The 19913-nt window shown below is 38.8% G+C and overlaps 1 protein-coding gene across 3 annotated transcripts in view; it reads left to right on the top strand.

The window, feature by feature from the left end:
- Positions 1–19913, top strand: part of Nell1 (neural EGFL like 1) — an 890282-nt gene that overhangs the window by 688720 nt on the left and 181649 nt on the right. For all 3 annotated transcript variants that reach the window (XM_087593733.1, XM_087593736.1, NM_031069.3), the window contains 1 exon segment: positions 7001–7096. In XM_087593733.1, coding sequence (XP_087449859.1) covers positions 7001–7096 — 96 coding nt within the window.

Consider the following 19913-nt stretch of genomic DNA (forward strand, 5'->3'; position numbering starts at 1 on the left):
CACATTTTCTGAACGATCTGGCAAAAAAATCCCCTTGACTTTTCTAGGCCCAATGCAGGTGTTAGCTCTTTTGCGAAGGTTTTTCCCAGTCCACTTGGTCCAGTTAATTATATGTCCCCGACTGTTCCTACAGCTTCTGTAGGTTTTTATCCATGTTTATGATGCCACTGTCTGCAGCTATAGTGTGGGTGTCTCTGGAAAGGGGAGAATGTTCTAGACTAGGTGTAGATTTCTCAGTGCCCAGTTTATTGTCTACACACTGGAGGCAGGAAGGCCCCAATGGACACAGCTTGGAGATGGAGTGAGAGCTCTCATTTCCAAATCCACTTAGTGGAGGTATGACCTTTGACACCTTGCTTAGGTATGAGCCAAACTTTTCAGCTGATAAGTGTCTGTCCGGAGTATACCAGATAAGGAGATGGAACCCTGCATATAAGGTACCGCTAGAGCTTCTGCCATGGGATAAATTTCCTAAGAAGACAATTGAGAAAAGTGGAAATTTCAACAGGGCTGCTGTTATTAAAACTGGTCCTGTTGAGGGTGATTTATTTGTCTTTTAAAAACAATGTGTGGGAAGGGTACGTCTGCAGAGATGGCCTAGCCAATAGGAACACAAATTACTCTTCTCTGGACCTGAGTTTTGTTCTATTACCCACATTGGGCGGCTCACAACCTGCAACTTTAGCCCAGTCTCTTTTTGCATCTATAGCCAGCTGCACACATATGCGTTTACCCATATAGAAACATACACACATAGGCATAATTAAAAATGAAAAAAGTATTCTTAAAGCATTGTTATTTATGTTGTATTCATTTTTATTGCTCGACAGTTTCCTACACATAAGTAATTGTAGTGAGAATTTGAAAACAGAAACATTATGGGGGCATGTTTTTGTTTTAATCCCAGGTGTGGGATACAGGGCTGCTTCAGATTTTCCACAGCAGCAGGCTGTGATTTACCTTATGCCTTGGCACGGGTGTGATTTTGCCAGCTGCAGTTACATTTTGCAAACATATGACGTTTAGGATTCTGTGACTCTTGAGAGGGTCTATAAATGCAGGAGACCCAAAGGAGACCCAAGCCACTGCTACTCCTCCTCCCACTCCCCCCTGCCCCTGCTGCTGCTGCTGCTCCTGCTGTTGCTGGTCCTTAGTCATTGTTTTCTGGTTGGTATTTTTTTTTTATTTTCTTTTTTTTTTGTTGGAGATATCCTTAATTGCCCCAAGGAATATGATACCTAATCAGCAGGAAGTCATTTAAAGATATCAATGTCCCATTTCCTCTCTAGCCTTCTTTCTGTGTTGTGGGGTTGAAAGGGATAAGGGTTGAGAGGGGTGGTTGAAATAGAAACCCATAAAGTAGCCAAAAATTTGGGAACAGATTTCAGCCATTTTAATTTTCTATTGCCCTGCCTCTCACTCCCCTTCCCTCTCTCGCTTCCCTCTCCCGCTGATCTTCTCCAAAGCTTCCCTTGTAGTTTCATGTCTTTGTTGTGTGTACAGCCCGCTGCTTATGCAGGACTGACTGTGTAAGCGTGTGTGGAATGTGGGAGCTTGACAACCCTTTGTGACACACCCTCCGTTTGGCCACCATTAACTGTCAGTTGATGGTGAGTTTTAAAGTGAATAATTATTAAATTATGCAACACATCATGGACTAGAGACTTGAATAATAACAAGAGAGGACTGGAGATATTTGCATGTTTTATATTCTATCATTGGGTGCTGTTCTCAATGATTTTTATCCTTCTCGTCTCCATGTTTTCAGTTTATTTTATGAAAAGATTAAGAAAAGCAAAATTGAAAGAAAAGGGGGATGGGGAAAAAAGAAAGGATTCTGGCCACAGGTATTTCATGGACTTAACTGAATAATGTTATTTAATAAGCTTAATTGAGTAATTTATTTATCCAGTGAACTTAGCTGTGTAACATGGTGTAGAAGTTTTTCCATCTCATCATTACTGACATTTTAGGCCAAGACTTTCTTCTTTGTGCTAGGCTTTCCTGTGCCTTGTAAGATACATCTTGTAAGTGACATCTCATGACACAGTAGAATATTATCATGACTCTACCTTGCCAACCCAAAGAACTTGAAGGTCCCTTTGATAAGTCACATGTTCTGAAAAAGACTAAGAATTAAACAAAGAACTAAACATATGGAGATGCTATCCTCTTCATTTTTGGAAGAACTGATTTGAGAATGGGAGTTTATGTCTAAGACTATATATCAAGAGGATTATATAAAGCTGATATGACCCTAAGGCCACCAGCTCCATGGAGAGGACACTGGGCACAGTGCTATGTTGAAATGATCAGGCTTTCGTTCAGCTCCCTGTACTTTAAACTTGCATTGCATATGACCTAGTTGAGTATGATTCATGGAATCTGACTTTGATTTATTAGTAATAAATCAATAATTGAGTTTGACACCATAATTGATGCCTTGCACATAAGTCCAGATTAGACTAAAAATGGTCGGTTTGCCTGCTTGCAATTTTAGGTGCTTCTGTGAACATCTCCTGCTTCTTTTATCCGTCAAACATCAACCTTACTTTCCCGTAGGATGGACCCATGGGGTGGACCAAGAAAAATTGATAGAGAGGGGTCAAAAACAAAACCAAGGAAGGATGGCCACTTGCCAGGATTTTGGGATGCTTAGGAACTAAGTGTCTGTCAGTAAAACTGGAAGAGAACCAGGAGACGTGCTTGGTGTGTGAAGGACTATCACTCTTTATTGGTGTATACCACAGTTATTAGATGTAACACCTGGTCCCCGTGAACACCTCAGTTGATTTCTCAGGCCGGAGTTGTTTTGAGCACAAGCTTCCATTCTTCCCATGAATTAAATCTCGCTCTGAGGTTTCTGATCTCATTTTTCTTGCAAATATAAAGAGTTCTCTCAAAAACAGAAGCATGCCTTCTTGGAGTTGATCTGATCAAGCATCCCCTTCCGGGCAGTAAGTTAATAACGAATGGCACTTGAAACAACAGATCGAAGCCTGTAATCTCATTGTCTTTCTTCAATCTGTTTATGCCATGCTTCAGATTCTCGATCGTGGTTGATAAATAAGAGGCTTATTAAGTCTCAAATCTATGTCACTGAATTTCCTTGAGTTTGTAAGGGAGTTAAGATCCCAGATCTGTGCCTATTTATTTCCTAAGGCCATTGAGTCAGGAAGACTAGAGACTGGGCTCTGTCTTGACTGCAGAGGGATCTTTCTTGTCTTGCTCAGCACTGCATGGCTAGAGACTAGAAAAGAACATGGTTTAAAATATGACTGTTATCTGGCCCTGCTGACAAAACTGGTCATAAGGATATTGCACTCATGTATTGTGCCGAGTGGGTGAAGTTAGTAACATAGTCCAACTCTCTCAAAACAGGTAGCATTGTTAATAATCGCCAGTGACTTAGAATTGAGGAAACTGAGGCACATCGAGATGAACTATTGAGCCAAAGATCACGTAGCTCTTAAACCTAAGGCAAGCTGTGGACCATGGACTTTATAACAGCTCAGCATATAAGCCAAGAAGTGATGCACTGGTGGTGCATGGCGAGTTTAGTCCTGATGCCCACAAAGCTATGCTGTCCAAGCCCTAGGTTCCCGAATAGCCTTTCCTTTGTAATGTTGGTTGGGTTGATAATTGGTCAGGAAACCCTGTCAGGCCCCTAGTAATTACCAACTATGTTTAAACTAGAACACAGAAGCTTCCTTTTGCTATTTTATAATCAAAGCAAGAAAACTAGTGTTGATCTTGATTTCCTCAAGGTAGTTAAGTTTTGGATGACAAGGCCTTTTCTTTTTAAAAATTTAGTTTTGTTTTAATTACTTTCTCTTTCTGAATAATAATCAAGGGGGCAATTATTTCCTTCCTTATTCCAGATAAATTTCTTTTAAAATTGCTATGTGCCTAGATCTACAACAGATGTAAGCAGACAGACAAAAATGTATTACTAAGTAGCTAAATGAACTGAATATTCATAAAGTAAACTGATTATTATGCTATCTGGTGATATTTTGTGTTTGAATTTTAATCAATTTCATTAGCTATTATGGAATTATTATAAAAAAGAACAAACTTACTTTTCTGAGCCTGGGATTACAGGTTAGCTTGCATTTGGTTTCTGAACCTCATTTTGAACATTTTTAGATTAAAACAACTCTAAAATATTTCCATATTGATATCATCAGCATATGTTGGTAAACTTCTTGTAAGACTTCTATTTCAAAGATCTTTAAATTTTTAATATTTTATTTTATGTATGTGTGTGATTTCTTTGTGTGTATGTCTGTGCAACATGGGTATGTAGTCCATGCAGAGGACAGAGGTAGAAACCAGATTCCCTGGAAACTGAAGTTACAGATGATTGTGAATCACTATGTGGATGCTAGGAATTGAACCTGTATTTCTTAGGAAAACAGCCATTTCTCTCAATTGCTGAATCTCTGTAGCTTCCAGGAAGGTTTTTTAATGTCTTGACCCCAGTTCATACATTATAGTCACCGTGATGTTGCGACCAGCTAATTTTACATAAGTACACACACAGCACAATCTAGGGAAAGTCTTTTATAATACCACCTTATCTCATCATCATAGAGTTGTTTGCGTATTCAAAGATTGTCACAAAAGCCTCAGATGCCTCTCACAGATTCTCATATTCTTATTTTTATATAAGGGATGGTTTTATATAAAACCAGAAATACAAACATACTTGTCTTTTAACATGGTCTGTAGATCCTAGGTAACACCTGTCTGTATACTAATGAAAGCCAAGCTGAATTTTCTCCTTCCAGCCCGTCATCTTTTGCCAACCCCTGAAGTCTGTCACTGGCTTCCCTCTGTCACTCTTACTCTGCAGAAATACTTTGCTATGTTACCGTGATCCACAAGTAGTGTACTTTAAATATTTCACTGAAAATGCCAGTCACAAGAGCTTATACTGTGTGACTTCTCAAGATGCATATAGGTTTCTTAATGGATACACAAAAGCAGATTTTGGCTAAGTCCTTTTCTTCTCTTCTCTTCTCTTCTCTTCTCTTCTCTTCTCTTCTCTTCTCTTCTCTTCTCTTCTCTTCTCTTCCCTTCTCTTCTCTTTTTTCTTTCTTTTTTCTCCTTCCTTCCTTCTTTCCTTCCTTCCTTTCTTCCTTCCTTCCTTCCTTCCTTCCTTCCTTTCTTTCTTTCTTTCTTTCTTTCTTTCTTTCTTTCTTTCTTTCTTTCTTTCTTTCTTTCTCAGTATGCTAAGATGCTGGGAGTAGGAAATCATCTTTCAATTCTAAGGTCTGTGCTCTCCTTCAGCACAGAAAGCAGCTCAAAATTAATTGCTGAATCTGTAGAATATAAATTTACCCAAGAGATAGTAAATGATGTGGGAAACAGCAACACTGTGATACGTTCTACCCCTTTGACTAGTTTTCAGCTATCTAAACACACCCAGTGGTTTTTTAATAGCTAGACTCATATTAATTAAACAATGATGGCAACATACGGCCAGGACATTTTTCCAGGGTGACATTTTCTTACTACAATTAAAATTTAAAACTCCTGTGTGCACAGCTCTCATAAGAATACAAGGAACTCGGTCTTAACTGTGTCAATCAGTTTCACTAAGAGCAAATTGTAATGACAATATCAGTCAGCAGAACACATGATAGGTTGTATGGTACCGCTTTTCAGCGGCTTATCCTGGATGGAGGTGATGCAGAATTACAGGGGTGGCAGCTTTCCTATCAGAGCAACCTGCAAAGTAGAGAGTAAGCCATCCAGAAACTATCTTCTTTATAACTACCAGGGGACAAATGCTGAGATTAGGGCACAGCAATGAGCAAATGTAACTTAGCTACTTATCCCTCGGGCCTCATGGTGGAGTGGGTGGGGTCAGCGTGGTAACTGTGTGTGAAGGGACAATTGTGAGTGCTACTTTGCTATGGGTGCCTAAACAGAGACCTCCAGCTTCCCTCCACTGAGAAACATTTGGGGGTAAAATCTGGGTTTCATTTCTGTTTCAGTGATAAAACATCCTGAGAAAAAAGCAAAGTTGGGAAAGTGCTCACAGTTCCAAGTCATAGTTCATAACTGTTAGAAGTCAAGGAAGGGGTGAGCTTAATCAGATAATCCCACCTATTGTTAAATGTAGAGAGATTAAGTCTTAGGGTCCTTGCCTGCTTGCTTTTATTCAGCTAGCTTCCTCTTCTGCTGCATTCCCTGCCCTGAGGACAGTGCTACACACACTCAATGGTCATTTTAGTGATTAATATAATAGTCTATAGAATAGCCCATAGGGCAGTATGATGTAGAGAATCCTTCATTGGGATTCTTTTCATAGGGTATTCTATGTTGTGTCACATTTACAAATAACATTAAGGGGCTTAGATCGGGTGGGACAGCTTTGTAAGTCTTAACCAGAATGTGGAAATTAAGTCCACAGCCTTTCAAGGTACATTTCACATTCAGATAATTTTCTTAAATCAAGAATTTTGGATGAGCTAAACATCTGAGCTATGAGAACAATAGGTTATTTATGGAGGCAAAATATTGGACACAGCTTAAATGTTCAAGAGTAAGGGATTCATTACGTTTATTGTTATATAAAAAATTATCAAGCACCAAACATGTTTTTGAAAGAATATATTGTCATAAAAGACCCTATAAATGATACTTATTGAGGAAAAATAGGTTCTACAACACTGAGTATTAAGAAGTCTCTGCCCTCAACTTCACCTTTCACTTTTGAACTATTCCTCTCAGATGATTTCCAATAGATCAACAATGCTAGCTCTCATTTAGCACATGTCAGGTTCAAGTGCAACCCCTTAAATCAATTATTATATAAAGCAGTGGAAACATATTGTTATATTTATTTCTTTGTGTGCATAGAAAAGCTTGAATATGCCAATACAGAGGTATATTCTCTCCATATATTCCACATATATATATATGGAATATATATATATATGGAGCTCCAGATTATGTTAGCTAAACAAAGTCTTTGCTTCCGTTACAGCATTCTGTGAAGAGGGTTGCAGATACGGAGGTACCTGTGTGGCTCCTAACAAGTGTGTCTGTCCTTCTGGATTCACGGGAAGCCACTGTGAGAAAGGTAAGATGAGTCTGACCTGTTTTTCAGGTATATATAGGTGAAAGGAAGCAACTCAAAGAGAATAAATGAAAGCTATCTCCCTCAGGGGTCTCTGTGAGCTGACTTAACGCGTTGTGTTTTGATGGTGGACTTTCCAAAGCTGTCCATTCTGACGACTGTATTGTGTAATGGGCTTTTTCTCTCTGAACATGGAATCCTTTCCAACCTCCCGACAATGCATCTAGCTTAGCCAGGTCAAGTCTTTTCTCTGCTGTAATTTACCATGCGTGCTTTTACTCAGTACTAATTAGAGATAAGGTGTGATGAACTGACCTGCTCTACTTATCATCAGCCCAGTAGCAGTTCACAAGAGTCCTGGAGTTATTACAGTCTGCTGTGTCAACAGAATGTGAATGAGCAGCACCTCGGATTTGCATAAAAGGACTATAAGTAATTCTGGGGCAGAAAGACTATTAGTGTGCTTAGGATTTTATTCCAATATTGGTTTATTGGGGACATTATCATCCAAGAACTCAATAATGTAAGGCGGTTAATATCAGTATATTTTCTTTTATGTACCTTTCTGTTCACGCTAAATGTGGCATTTACATGTGCCACTGTTTAGTGAGGTCTAGTCCACCTGGTGATTGGGAATGCCTTACCCGTGCACACGAGAAATTTGCAGTATTTTGCACTAGCATGAACAAGTGAATCTCTGTGGTTTTATTTCAACGCTTTTCCTGAGATGTACTTACTGCACTGTGCGTTCTTGAATCTGAACGTCACACAACAGCTTAGGAAAATGGGCACGATGCTGTATGTGGCCCTATTAGTCAGACAGACAGGGGTATACTTACCAAATGCTGTAGTTAAGAATAGATGCTGTCTTCTTCCCTTTGTGCTTAAAAGCTTCTGAATTTATGTCTGGATTTTTTAAAAATGAGGCCATTTGCTGGGAATAGTGGCACCCACCTTTAATCTCAGCGTGGGATGGGGAGCAGAGTTACACAGACTTTTGAGTTGGAAACCAACCTGGTCTATACAGAGAGCTTCTGACCATTTGGAAATATACAGTGGAACCCTGTCTCAAAAAAAAAGACAGACACACAAATTTATCTTTTGTCACGCTGGCCAACATGTTACATTTCACTGCCTATTCTGTACATTCACATTGGAACCCTTTGAAAAGATGTCCAAATGTAACTACATTCACTGTTCAGGATGGAAATCAGTGACCAACCATGCCATTGTTTCCACATTGTGTCTTATCAACAAACAACCTAGATTTATGAAAATATAATAATTAATTGGATTAACTTTTTTTTAAATGCCAGGTTGTCTGAGCATCCTAGGCGACTTGCCTTGTGCAGGCTAAGAACTCCTGTTCAAATCTAGTAAACTTAGGGATAACAGCTCTTGCAATACATTTAATTTTAATTATATTTTAAAGGAAAACAGAAGACAGGATTTTTACATCTTATCTAGAACCCCTTGGTACTCTTAAACTGGAGAGAATGGTGATGAGTATCATGAAGTTGCAGACACCGTTGCTAATGTAGTGCTACCTCTGTATACTGGTGATGCTAATCTTTTTTGGTGGGTATTTTAATACTAGAAACAAACATTAAAGAGAGAAGGGTTTTTTCTTCTTTTTTTAAGTAAAGTCTTGTGATACAGGCTTGGCTGGTTTGAAACTCACAATATAGACCAGGCCGACCTTCATCTCAGAGTGATCTATTTGCATCTGCATCCAGATTGCTTGGATTAAAGATGTTTATTACCATGGCTACCATGAGATACATATTTGCACTCCCATTTACCTGGATGACAATCTAAAGCTGATCTGGGTTTGATAACATTGGTAAATAGCCCAAAGTGAGAGTATTATTCAAGTTGCATCTCATAGCCTGTGATTGGTATTCTTTTGAAAATAAAGATACTTCACATAGAGGTCACAATTAAGGAGAAGTAGAAATAAAATGGGAAAGTAAGACCTAATATAAATTATAGTATTCAATTATATTATAAATAATATTCAATGTGAAATGTTTATTTTGTAAGGAATATAGTGCCTAACTCCAAAAGTTAAACTAGCACTTTCATCAAACTGTAATGAATGGGAAATATTGATACGTAGTAAGAGGCTTTGGAGTGTGTTTTATGCAATAAAATAACAAATTAATATATTTAAACGCAGTTCAATATTTTTTGAGTAAAAATAAATTATATAATATGAAGAAATAATTTTTTTCTAAAACAAAAAATTTGCATAGATCTATTCCCACCCAAGGTTCAAAGAGTGTTGAGGATGAAGGGGCAGAATCATGCTAGAGCCAGATGATGGGGAAGAGGTAGAAACACTGTCTTCTAGACAGTTACCATCATGAGCATACTGAGTCCACGGTTATCTGCACCAATCCTGCACATACACAACCGAAGACATGGGAGCAGGATGGGAATAGTTGGGAGGAGGAAACTGTGGATGGTATTGGCTGGGGAATAAGAGAAGGCAATGGGGAGTAGATATGATATCAACACATTTCAGACAAGAACTTGTCAGAAAAAAATTAAAAATATATTTCTGAATCACTACCCCCAGACTAGGGAAACTAGAATGTGAAGAGTGGCTGCACAAATTTGAGATGCACTGGGTACTTCAAAAGTTATTTGAAATACCTGTTACATATTTTAAGATTACAAATCATGGAAGGGAGCATTGCTACACGGTAGGGCCAAGGGTCAGGAGCAACCCTGGGAAGTTACTGTGGATCCTTTTGCTCCATTCATCGCCCCTTTGTCCTATTTTCCATCCACTAAGTGAATATTTGAAACACTCCTTACTCTCCCACCTCTAAGGTGAAGCACAGAAAAGTGTGGGTATTGTAGAAAATCAAGACCAGAGACAGAAATGAAATGTTTCTAGGCAAGCCCTTTCTCTTTAGATAAATATTAATGTTGTGATCAGCAGTTCCACATGCTTGAATTCTCACAGCATCTCTCATTAAAAAAAAAAAAAAAGATCCATCAATGTAAAAAATTCCAGCATGTGAAGTTTCTCTGAGGACACTGATCCATTTAATCCTGGCCAGTGTCCCGAGGGATTCTTCATAGAAGGGATCAAATGCATGTTTTTTCCAATTAGTTGTGTACAGTGGATGTGGGGGAATTGTATGGAGATCACTGCAAGTCTGTGTCCTCGCTGGACTGGATTGTTTATAGTGTCGCTCATTATGAACATCAAGTCTTTTGGCGCCAGAGAAGTTCTGCTTTCAGGAGAGTCAGAGAGCCGATGTCAGAATGCTGGCACTTCCTATGAACCCGTGCCTCAGTTACACTAAGCTCTCTATTTGCTTTGTTGCAGGCCTAAATGGCTTTACTTGAGTCCCTTATATCTATGTTTCTCTGGATCCTCTATTTATGGTTTTTATTCAATCCTTGTGCTATGCACCCTCTTGAAATTCAAGTATCCTTGCTTCGGTTGCTAAAGTTGTTCTTTTAAATACGACGTTATCTGTAATGGGCGAAATGGCAGACTCCATTTGTATATAACAAAAAGATCAATAACTCTCCATTTCTGTTGATGTGGATTTGTTCAAAGTCAAGTTTTTATTTTGTCCCTGTTCTTGTCTGGACACATCATATTAGTTTTAGATTTACCCTTTGCATGTTACTTCTTTATGTGTTTTGCATGATTTAATTTCATGTCAACACGGAGATTTATATAGACTAAGAGGGCCAAAGTGCTAGGTTCTGTTATCCTGCTAAATGAGCATAGTATTAAACTGCCCCCCCGAACTTTCTTATCTTTATCTCCACAGATTGTTACATCTCTCAACCCTTTTCAGGGAAGTTTTTTTTTTTTATAGTGGCTGATTATTTTGTACAAACTCCCACAACCAGACAGCATGCAGAGAATAAGAGACCATGGGAGAGCAGCTCTAAATGGGAATTTTATATCACTCTTTCTCCACAAAACTGTCGTATCCACTTGGAAGTCACACAGGAGGTAGACTTCTATAGCAGAAAAGTGTTTTCCAGATTTCACAGCATAATGACATATGGATTCAAAGCAGCTTTGATATGTATGAAACTTGTACAGGATCAAGCCAACCAGAAGCCCAACATGGATAGGGGTGGGACTTACGAAGTTCCATCCCTAGTTGAGGAGCTATTGGGAATTAATGGTTGCAAGGGAAGGGAGTGGCAATTTTCTTCAAGCATACCTTCCCTGAAAATCTCCCCATGGGGCAGTAGATGGTCCCAGGGTCACAGAGACAGCACTAAATAAACTCAGTGAGAGTTTTTGCTGTTTGTTTGTTTTGGGGTTTTGTTGGGTTTTTTTTAAGGATGCATGAAGTTTGAGTGGGCCTTAGATCACAAGAAGTCTCCAACTTGAGTCCTTTATCTATAGACGTTTTCATTCTCTGCCTCTTAGTGGCTTGGTTGTCCTGCCAGACTGGCAGGTGACTTGGATGGTTTTGAAGGCAGATACCTGACCTTCACCTCAATCTTAGTCCAAATTCAGGGAGCCAGACTTGCATCAGACACCAGCTGCTATGTACCTTGTCATCTGGAGGATGCTTCTAGATGTTCTTGAAACCTCCTACCCTCAACCCTTCTCCAGGATGAGTTTAAAGTTCTTATACTGAGAGTGAGATCTTGGCCAATAGCCTTCATCCATGGAAGTTCTCCCCTGGGTCCATGCACTCCTGCTGCTGGATTTCCAGGCTTGGGTTCAGAGAGTCAGAAGACAAGACCTTCTGACTGACACAGGGTTAGCTTTTTATCTGTATTGTAAACATGGTTTGGGATTCAACTTTGGGATCTAAAAGTTCTTAAAACTGATATTATATTATTATCTACCAGGACCCTAACATGGGGAAAAATCGAAATTTAGCATGTTATTATAATATAATTCAATAAATTTTGACAAATGAATATGTATAAATGAGGACTTTTAACTTTCACAAGGTCTAGTCATGACATTTCATAGGTCCTAAGTTACAACTCCAACACTAATTGTATGTAAAGGTTGCCTTACACAGAACACATCATAATAAGCTGAGGATGGAGAATGCCAATGGGAGACTTGGAGGAAGAGTCTAGGAGTTTGGGGATATTTCTGGTAACATTGTCAGCATTGATTTTTGTGAAGCTGTTAGCACCTGTGCTGTTCAGAAAGGAGCCAATCATGTTAACAGATTGACATTCACCATAAAATAAATGAAGGCCATTAGGAATTACCCTGTGTAGGCTGCATGCAGAGAAATAATAGCTATTTAGGTGGTAGGCAGTGCATGCCTCCCACAAGGCAAGCCCGCACTACTGAACTGTGAAAGTCAAGAGTTTGTTTCAGAGTCTCATTTTTAATCCTGTGTTCTGGAAAATACAAACACCGCTGTGACGGGAAGGGTACCGGCTAAACAGAAAGCAAGGCAGCTTTCTGTGACCCTGGGACCACCCAGAGCCCCGAGTTCACTAACTTACCTTAGCACATCCTTGTAAGCCATTGTGTCTAAGAACGTGTATCACACTATAGATCATGCAGAAAAAAAAAGCTCGCAAAAGCTTCAAGCTAGATCTAGAATGAATGTAACTCAGGACTTGCTTCGCTCTATTCTAATGAGATTCATTGGTTAGAAAAGGCAGCCATCAGTGTTCCATTTAGTCCAATATGGATGGATCAAAGAACAAGATCTATGCATTCCCCTGGTGCTGTTGGAAATGAGCAGTTTCTGATGCTGTGAGCTAAGGTGGCCTAATCACAGCCTCCAGTTCAACAGAGACCTCAGAATTATCTGTGGATGGATGCAGTTTTAACCAAGTAGATGGAGCTCACGAGGAGAGATCCTAGAAGATTATTGTATTAAAGGATGTCTTGCTATGAAAATCTTTCTTGACCTCCCTAGTCCTTAGGCGATAAGCGTCAAATTTTATATCGTGTTACATAAAGACCAGTGTGATTAAACCTTGGCCTCCCTCTCTAGCTTTATCTCCCCTTCTCCTTAAGTCTGAAAGTTTAGACCATTTTAAACTACTCTCAATCAGTGTATATTTTCAGATCTCTGAGCTTTTCTTTGCATTTTTTCACCTTGCCTACAGGATATACAGGCTTAAATGTTTATCATGAATATATGTAATACCCAGTAAGAAGTATGTCTGGTTATTGAAAGTCCCTGATAATTCAAAGCAAATTTATTCTCTTACATTCTTCCTTGTTCCTTCATATTCTCTGTACTGAGGCACTAAATCCACCTGTTTATCTTTCTCATTGCCTACCCAAACCGTTTAACCCTGTGTTTGAAATTCATGTAGAATCCATGCTGGATAGTTTATGTCAACTTGACATTGGATAGTCATCTGAGAGGAAGGAACTTCAAATGAGAAATTGCCTCCATAAGATGGGGGTGGGTTTAGGCAGGCCCGTAGGCAGTTTTCTTAGTTAGCATTTATTAGGGTGGGAAAGTTCAAGTCACTGTGGATGGGGATACCCCTGGACTTGTGTTTCTGGTAGCTGTAAGAAAGCAGGCCGAGTAAGCCCTGAAGAACAAGCCAGTAAGCAACACTTCTGCTCCAGTTCCTACCTTGCTTGTGTTCCTGCCCTGACTTCCTCTGGTAATGAGCTGTGATGTGGAGGCCTAAGCATAATAAACCATTTATTTCCTCCCCAAGTTGCTTTTGTTCATGGTATTTCATCACAGCAAGAGAAACCCTAATGAAAACAGAAGCCAAACATCATGTGATGTTCTCCCCTAAATCTTTTAGGAACGGTGTTATCATTCTTCCTCATATAGGCCATGGTGGAAAGTTTCTAACTCCTTCCTTTTCATTGTTAAACATATGTATGCATTATTGAAGATGGGGCATATTGTGTCATTATTAAAATATAAGTCTGATCTCATATTCCTTTGTCCCAAATTATTTGATTCCTACTTTCATATAAGAAAAGTCACAGCCATTGCAGTAACCTACAGATGACCGTCTCTCATTAAAAGACCAGACTTTCACAGATCCTTGCTACCACAGTCCCAAAATCATTGTGCTGGATTTAGCCCCAGACGCTAACCCCTGTATTCCCTGCTTTACTAATTTTCTGACTCAGCAGATTGTATCATTTAGTTATCTTGATGTTTCCCCCTTCCTTCTTGTGAGGTGAACTAGTGTCAGTGTCTGTGGCTCAGCTCTCAGAACAGTTTCTGTAGCTTGGTTCACACTTAAGAAGAATTTACTGAATGAACAAATTCATGGGTCAGTAGGCTTCTTTTATTCTAAGTATAATCCCATGACATCAGTGTCACATGCACCAAAAAAGTAGTTAACGATGTGCCTATGTGCTGGTTGTCTAAGGAACACACATTTTCCCTGTTCCTATTCGAAGACTCATCGACAGCTGATATTCTGAAGGTGTCTGTGTGCCAGCCATTGCATATGTACTTAGATAGTTGAAAAGGGGGATATCATTATCATTCTTGTTTAATAAATGAGGGAACTGAGGGTTGAAGGGGTTGGCATGTTGGAAATCACACAAACAGGATTGGCACGTATATCTACAGCATATTGTGCAATTTCTGTTGATTTTGGCTCTACTTATTTGCACTATTAAAATATTCTTGATAGTCTTTCATTTTTCTTCTGTTCAAATCACTATCATTTCTATCTTCTCAACTTTTATAACTATTATCATAGCAAATTCTTGGTAAGTGTTATAGCTATTCTCAAACTTTAAAATAATCCTAGGTGCAGAAAGAGGCAAAGAAAGAAAATAGAAAATTTTATAAAAAGATGAGAAAATTTCACTGTCATATACAAAGCATGTGTGAGTCACACAAAATATAAGTTTATAGCTCAATGGATTTATTTATTTTAATTTGGCTTCTCATGTACTTCAGGCTGCCCCCAAATATTCAATACACTTTCTGCCTAGAAGGATCACAGTTCACGTTTTCCTGACTTTTAGGATTGCTGTGAGAGATCAGTTACTATTCTGACAGGTTCACCTTATATTGTATCTGTTTTGTTTTGGTTTTGCATCTCGACTATAACAAGGCATGAACAACTTCTTCTGTTATCATGGATTTTTTAATGTTTATTTTGCTTGAAGATTCTTTTCTCACTCTAGATTTGGAAACTTATCTGTCCTGTTTTCATTGTGTAGATTTTCTATGCATGTATCATAGCTCCCTCTTCTGCCTCATGGATTCTTAGGTTTGATATTTTGATAGTATTCACAATTCTTGAACATTGCTGTTATGATTTTTATTTTTTTTTAATTTTTTTTATAATTTTTCTCTTTACAGATGATTGGACATGTATTTCTCCTTCTCTATCCTCCACCTGTGATGTTCTTCATTCTTTCTGGTCAACGATTTCAATGGCAGTTGTTTTCTTCTGTACATTTTCCTTGGCTCACTGAGGTTTGTTTTATTCCCCACTGTTTCTATCTATTTTCAAAAACTTCAGTTTTCTTGTTGATCTTTCTAGCTACATAGACTTTCCTCCTATGTTTCTGGTTTTCTTACTCATTTTATAGACTTTGTCCTTTGTGGCTGTGACTTTTCTAAGTTCTAGAGTAAATTCATCTTCTTTATCATGTCTACCTTACATGACAAGAAGTCACACCTCCTTCCTTTATATGTTTTCTGGGTTTCAGTGTTTTAATTTGTACATCAGCACTTTGATTGTCTCATCTGGTTTTATTTAGGAATATTGTTGAATAGCTCTTTCTCAAGAACTCAGTATCAAGTCTACTTTGGAGGGAGACATTGGCTTCTCCCTTGGTGTTAATCACAGGGTTTCAACTCATCTGTCTTTTCTTCTTCCTCTTCCTCCTCTTCCTCCTCTTCCTCCTCCTCCTCCTCCTCTTCCTCCTCCTTCTCCTCCTCCTCCTTCTCCTTCTCTTCCTCCTCTGCCTCCTCCTTTTTCTCCTCCTCCACCTTCTTTCTCTCCTCCTTTTCCTCCTCCTCTTCTTCCCTCTCCACCTCATCAATTTGTGAGTTTATGAAACCATTTCCCTTTTTCTTCTGCGCCAATTCCTCTCTTTAAACAGGCTACACAGAAGTAGTTTCTTCCACCATATCACCCAGATTTCACCTTCCTTTATTTGAGAAGAAGAGCTACTGTAGAGGTGGTAGAAGGGGGTGCTGTGTTACTTTTCCCTTTAGAGGAAGCAGTAACTAGATCTCTGCATCTGGACCACACGTTCTGGATTGAATTTTAAATTATTCTACTACTTCTGTGTGATTCAATATTTTCATCCCTCCTATTTAGTATTTTTTTATTTTGTGAGTGTGGTGGGGATTTTCTTTTATTTTCCCTTTCTACTTATTAAACTATTAACTTCTACTGTTTGATTGACATTGATTAAATGCTCTTCTATCTAGTGGTTTGTTTTGTCTTGTTTGATTTTGAAAATAATGGCAAGAGTTTTTGTTTCATGACTTTTTTCCTATCATCCACTTTGTTAAATTCATCGTTTCCGGCTACTTTGCTTTTTCCTCAGGCCTCTTTGCTTTTTCTCAGGTATCCCTACCTGCCTGCTCATCTTTTGGATAGAACCGTTAAAAAATGTTTATTTTAAACTCATTTTGTCTGTGTGGCATGGCGATTTACAGATTTTGCAGAGATTAATCGCCTATTACCCTGGAAGGAAATGATTAAATTCCGAGATGCATTCAATGTGGCTGCTGGTGTGCCTAGAAACAACTAGGCTGCAAAAGGCAAGAGTTGAAAAGTTCGGTCTATAAATCTTCACTTGGTGCCCCTCTGTGCCGTGGTGCTTCTGTTCTCATCCATCTGGCTTTGTGATACCCTATGCTGAGATCTGTGCTGTAGCATCTGCTGTGTTGAGAGAGCAGGAGATGGGCTGGGGTGCACAAAAACTCCGAGGAACTGCTTTTCAATGTAATTTCAAGTTAATTTTCCTTCTTTAGCCTCACTATTGTTTGTAGTGGCTGAGATAAAGCGCTATCCATCCTGGGATCCAAGGTATAAATCAGGAGGCTTTGGGCTTTCTCCTCAGTTGGACTCTGAGCTATTTTTATTATGTTTTCCAGTTGAATTAACACTCATCTATCTCTTTTCTGGTTTCCAAAATTATGTTGCCCTCATGTCCTCTCCCGTGTGCTTTGCCTTCGAGGCCTCAAACCCTTTGATTTATTTTGCACAATGTAGTTATTAGGATTTGAAGGAGAAAGCAGAGGTAGGTATGTGTATTTAAGCCAGTGTCTTCAATCAGAGGCCAGACTCCCACTTCCAAAATTATGCTTGACCCCCCAGAGGAAAAGCCCTAAGGAAGGCTGGCCAACATGATGATTTATATTATTCCTTTGAAAATAATCAGAGAGTACAAATGTTTTCTCTTTGAGAAGGTTTAATAAGGCTAAGGGAAGGAATGAGATTTTATAAGTATCCCATCTCAATGACTTTTTAAAACTAATAAGAAAGAATGCCTGAAAAGATTAATATTTTGCCTTTGGAAACATAATCTCAACATAATCTCAATACCAGTGGCACATTATTTAAGATGTTAAGTGTTTGAACCATCGTTTTAAGTTTTCAGAATGCTCTGGGAATAAATTATTCCACTAAGGATGCTAAAGTTGGCTTGAAGAAAAACATTGAGGGCTATTTTACATTAAATTCCATTTGGAATATAATTTCCCATTATTTGGAAGTGACAGTTTCAGTGGTTTGGGAAATGACCAAAGGAATGTAAATAAGGGGAGACAGTAAAAGGGAACACCATGCCATGGGTAATTGGGGTTGAAGGACAGTCAAGGCAGCACAGATGTGAGCTCCGGGGTCAGACTCACTTAGCAGCTTCATTAATGATCTGGAAGAAGGAGGATTCAACAAGTTAATTAAATCCACAGAAGGCCCTATCTGGAAGTTACAAATACCAGGAGAACTAAGAAATAATAGGCAAAAACCAGGAGGTCAAGAGCTACAATAGCTGTGGACCCAGAAGAGCACAATTAAATTTGAGAGGAATAATTGTCATTGAATACATTTCATTCAGTGAAAAGGGGAGTTAAAGGATAGTCAATTAACAGTACTCAGGAAACAGTAGCTTTGGAAGTCCTGCAGGCTGCTCAAAGACTTATTTATCTGCCAGAACAGAGCTTTCTGACTTCAGAAATAAATTCCTCTAATAAAAGAAAATGTGCTTCTTGGTGAATTTATTTATTCATTTATGTTAATACATAAATGAGTTGGCTAGTTTCCTTTATAAATTTCTCCAACCTTCAGAAGTGCTTATGTTATAGCGTGGTATAGAGATTAGACAATTGGAAATGCATGTTAACATATTCATGAGGTCTAGGTGAAGGGGATGATGGGAAAAACAGCATGTGGAACTACTAAGGCAAGTCCCACTAAAGAAAACTGTTGGTGTGAAATTATTTGGCTGGGAATATTGGATGATATCTTTATCCCCTATCCCAGCAACACAATTGAGTAAAGGAATGCCTGTAAGGTCTGTTTATTAGAGTAGCTTCTCTACTTCCAAAGGTCAATAGACCTCACTACTGAGATCGGAAGATAGTAGAACTAACTCTGAAGCACCTGGGATGCCCATTAGACCAGAAAAACATCAGAATGGGAAAACACATAGGCAACATGGCAGTCACATCAGTGACCTTACCTGTCCCAGATGATTCTCAGCACTTTACTTAGGTGACCACTTTAATTTTCAGATTAATTCTATAGCACCAGATATTCCCCAGCCAGAAGAAAAACAGGACTCTAAAAAATGTCAGACAAAGCACCTAAGGTCAAGCTTATATGAGCTCAGGGACCGCACTGTGTTACACATTCCCCATAGAATATTAAGTGATAGGTGGAAAAATGCATGCATATATACATTTTGATCATTCTATTGGATTTTATGGGCTAAATCTAAGCAGAAAAGTACTTTCTTCTGGCGTTGCTATTGACAGAGCTGTCCTGCTAGGTAAAATGGATGAGCAGAGGTCATTCTTCAACTTGTAACGATGACAAAACAATTCTTAAGGGGAGGTGCATATGGTACCTTGGTAAATTGATTAATGGTCTTTGGAGGTGAAATAAGTCAGCTAGTTAATATATGGCAAGCATTATCCAATTGTGTAGTGTTCGCAGCCTCCCCACTGTTAGTCAAAAATAGAACCCTGGTGCTACTGTTTTAGAAATTCCATCTTCGAGAGTTGATGCATATATATTTAAATATTCAGTATTATACATGCTCAATTAAATTACATATTAAAAGTCTAGATAGGAAAATTTTTCCTATTTAGACGATAGCAGAATTACCAATTTCATTTGTGTAGGTCACCCTGCTACCAGCTCTAATAGTTTGCTGGTGCAACTGACTTTATTGAGAGTTACTTATCATCACAATGAGAGTTCAAGAAGTCAGGAGGAGTGAGTAAAACTTTTCTGTTTGGAAACAGTTCCAAATGGGACACTATTTTTCATGATGTGCGCTCAGAAATTTGTATCCTTAGAAGTGGAAAAGTAGAAAAATAACTTTTTTTTTTTTTTTGGACACTGGAGTGTGAGCAAGAATCAGGACGTAGCAGTGGCCACGCGACAAGGAGGGGCTTGAATGCTTGATGCTGTAGCTTCCTTTCTCTTCTCTCCTCGTGGCACTGAATTCCTCAGGCCTCTGAACACTGAGTGCCCAGTTGAGATTGTCTCTGTGCTCATAATAGAAGTGAGCTGGTTTAAACCGAAACCTAGTTGCATTGAGGAATGACCATTGTTCCTACTGGAGGCAGACCAAGTAGATTCCAGAATTATCCTCAGACTAGTAGCTGTTATTCCTTCTGACCTGTGAACTTAGGTTTCGCCAAGTGAAATG

The sequence above is a fragment of the Rattus norvegicus genome, chromosome 1, assembly GCF_021556685.1.
Source record: "Rattus norvegicus strain SHRSP/BbbUtx chromosome 1, alternate assembly SHRSP_T2T, whole genome shotgun sequence".
Taxonomy (NCBI): Eukaryota; Metazoa; Chordata; class Mammalia; order Rodentia; family Muridae; genus Rattus; species Rattus norvegicus.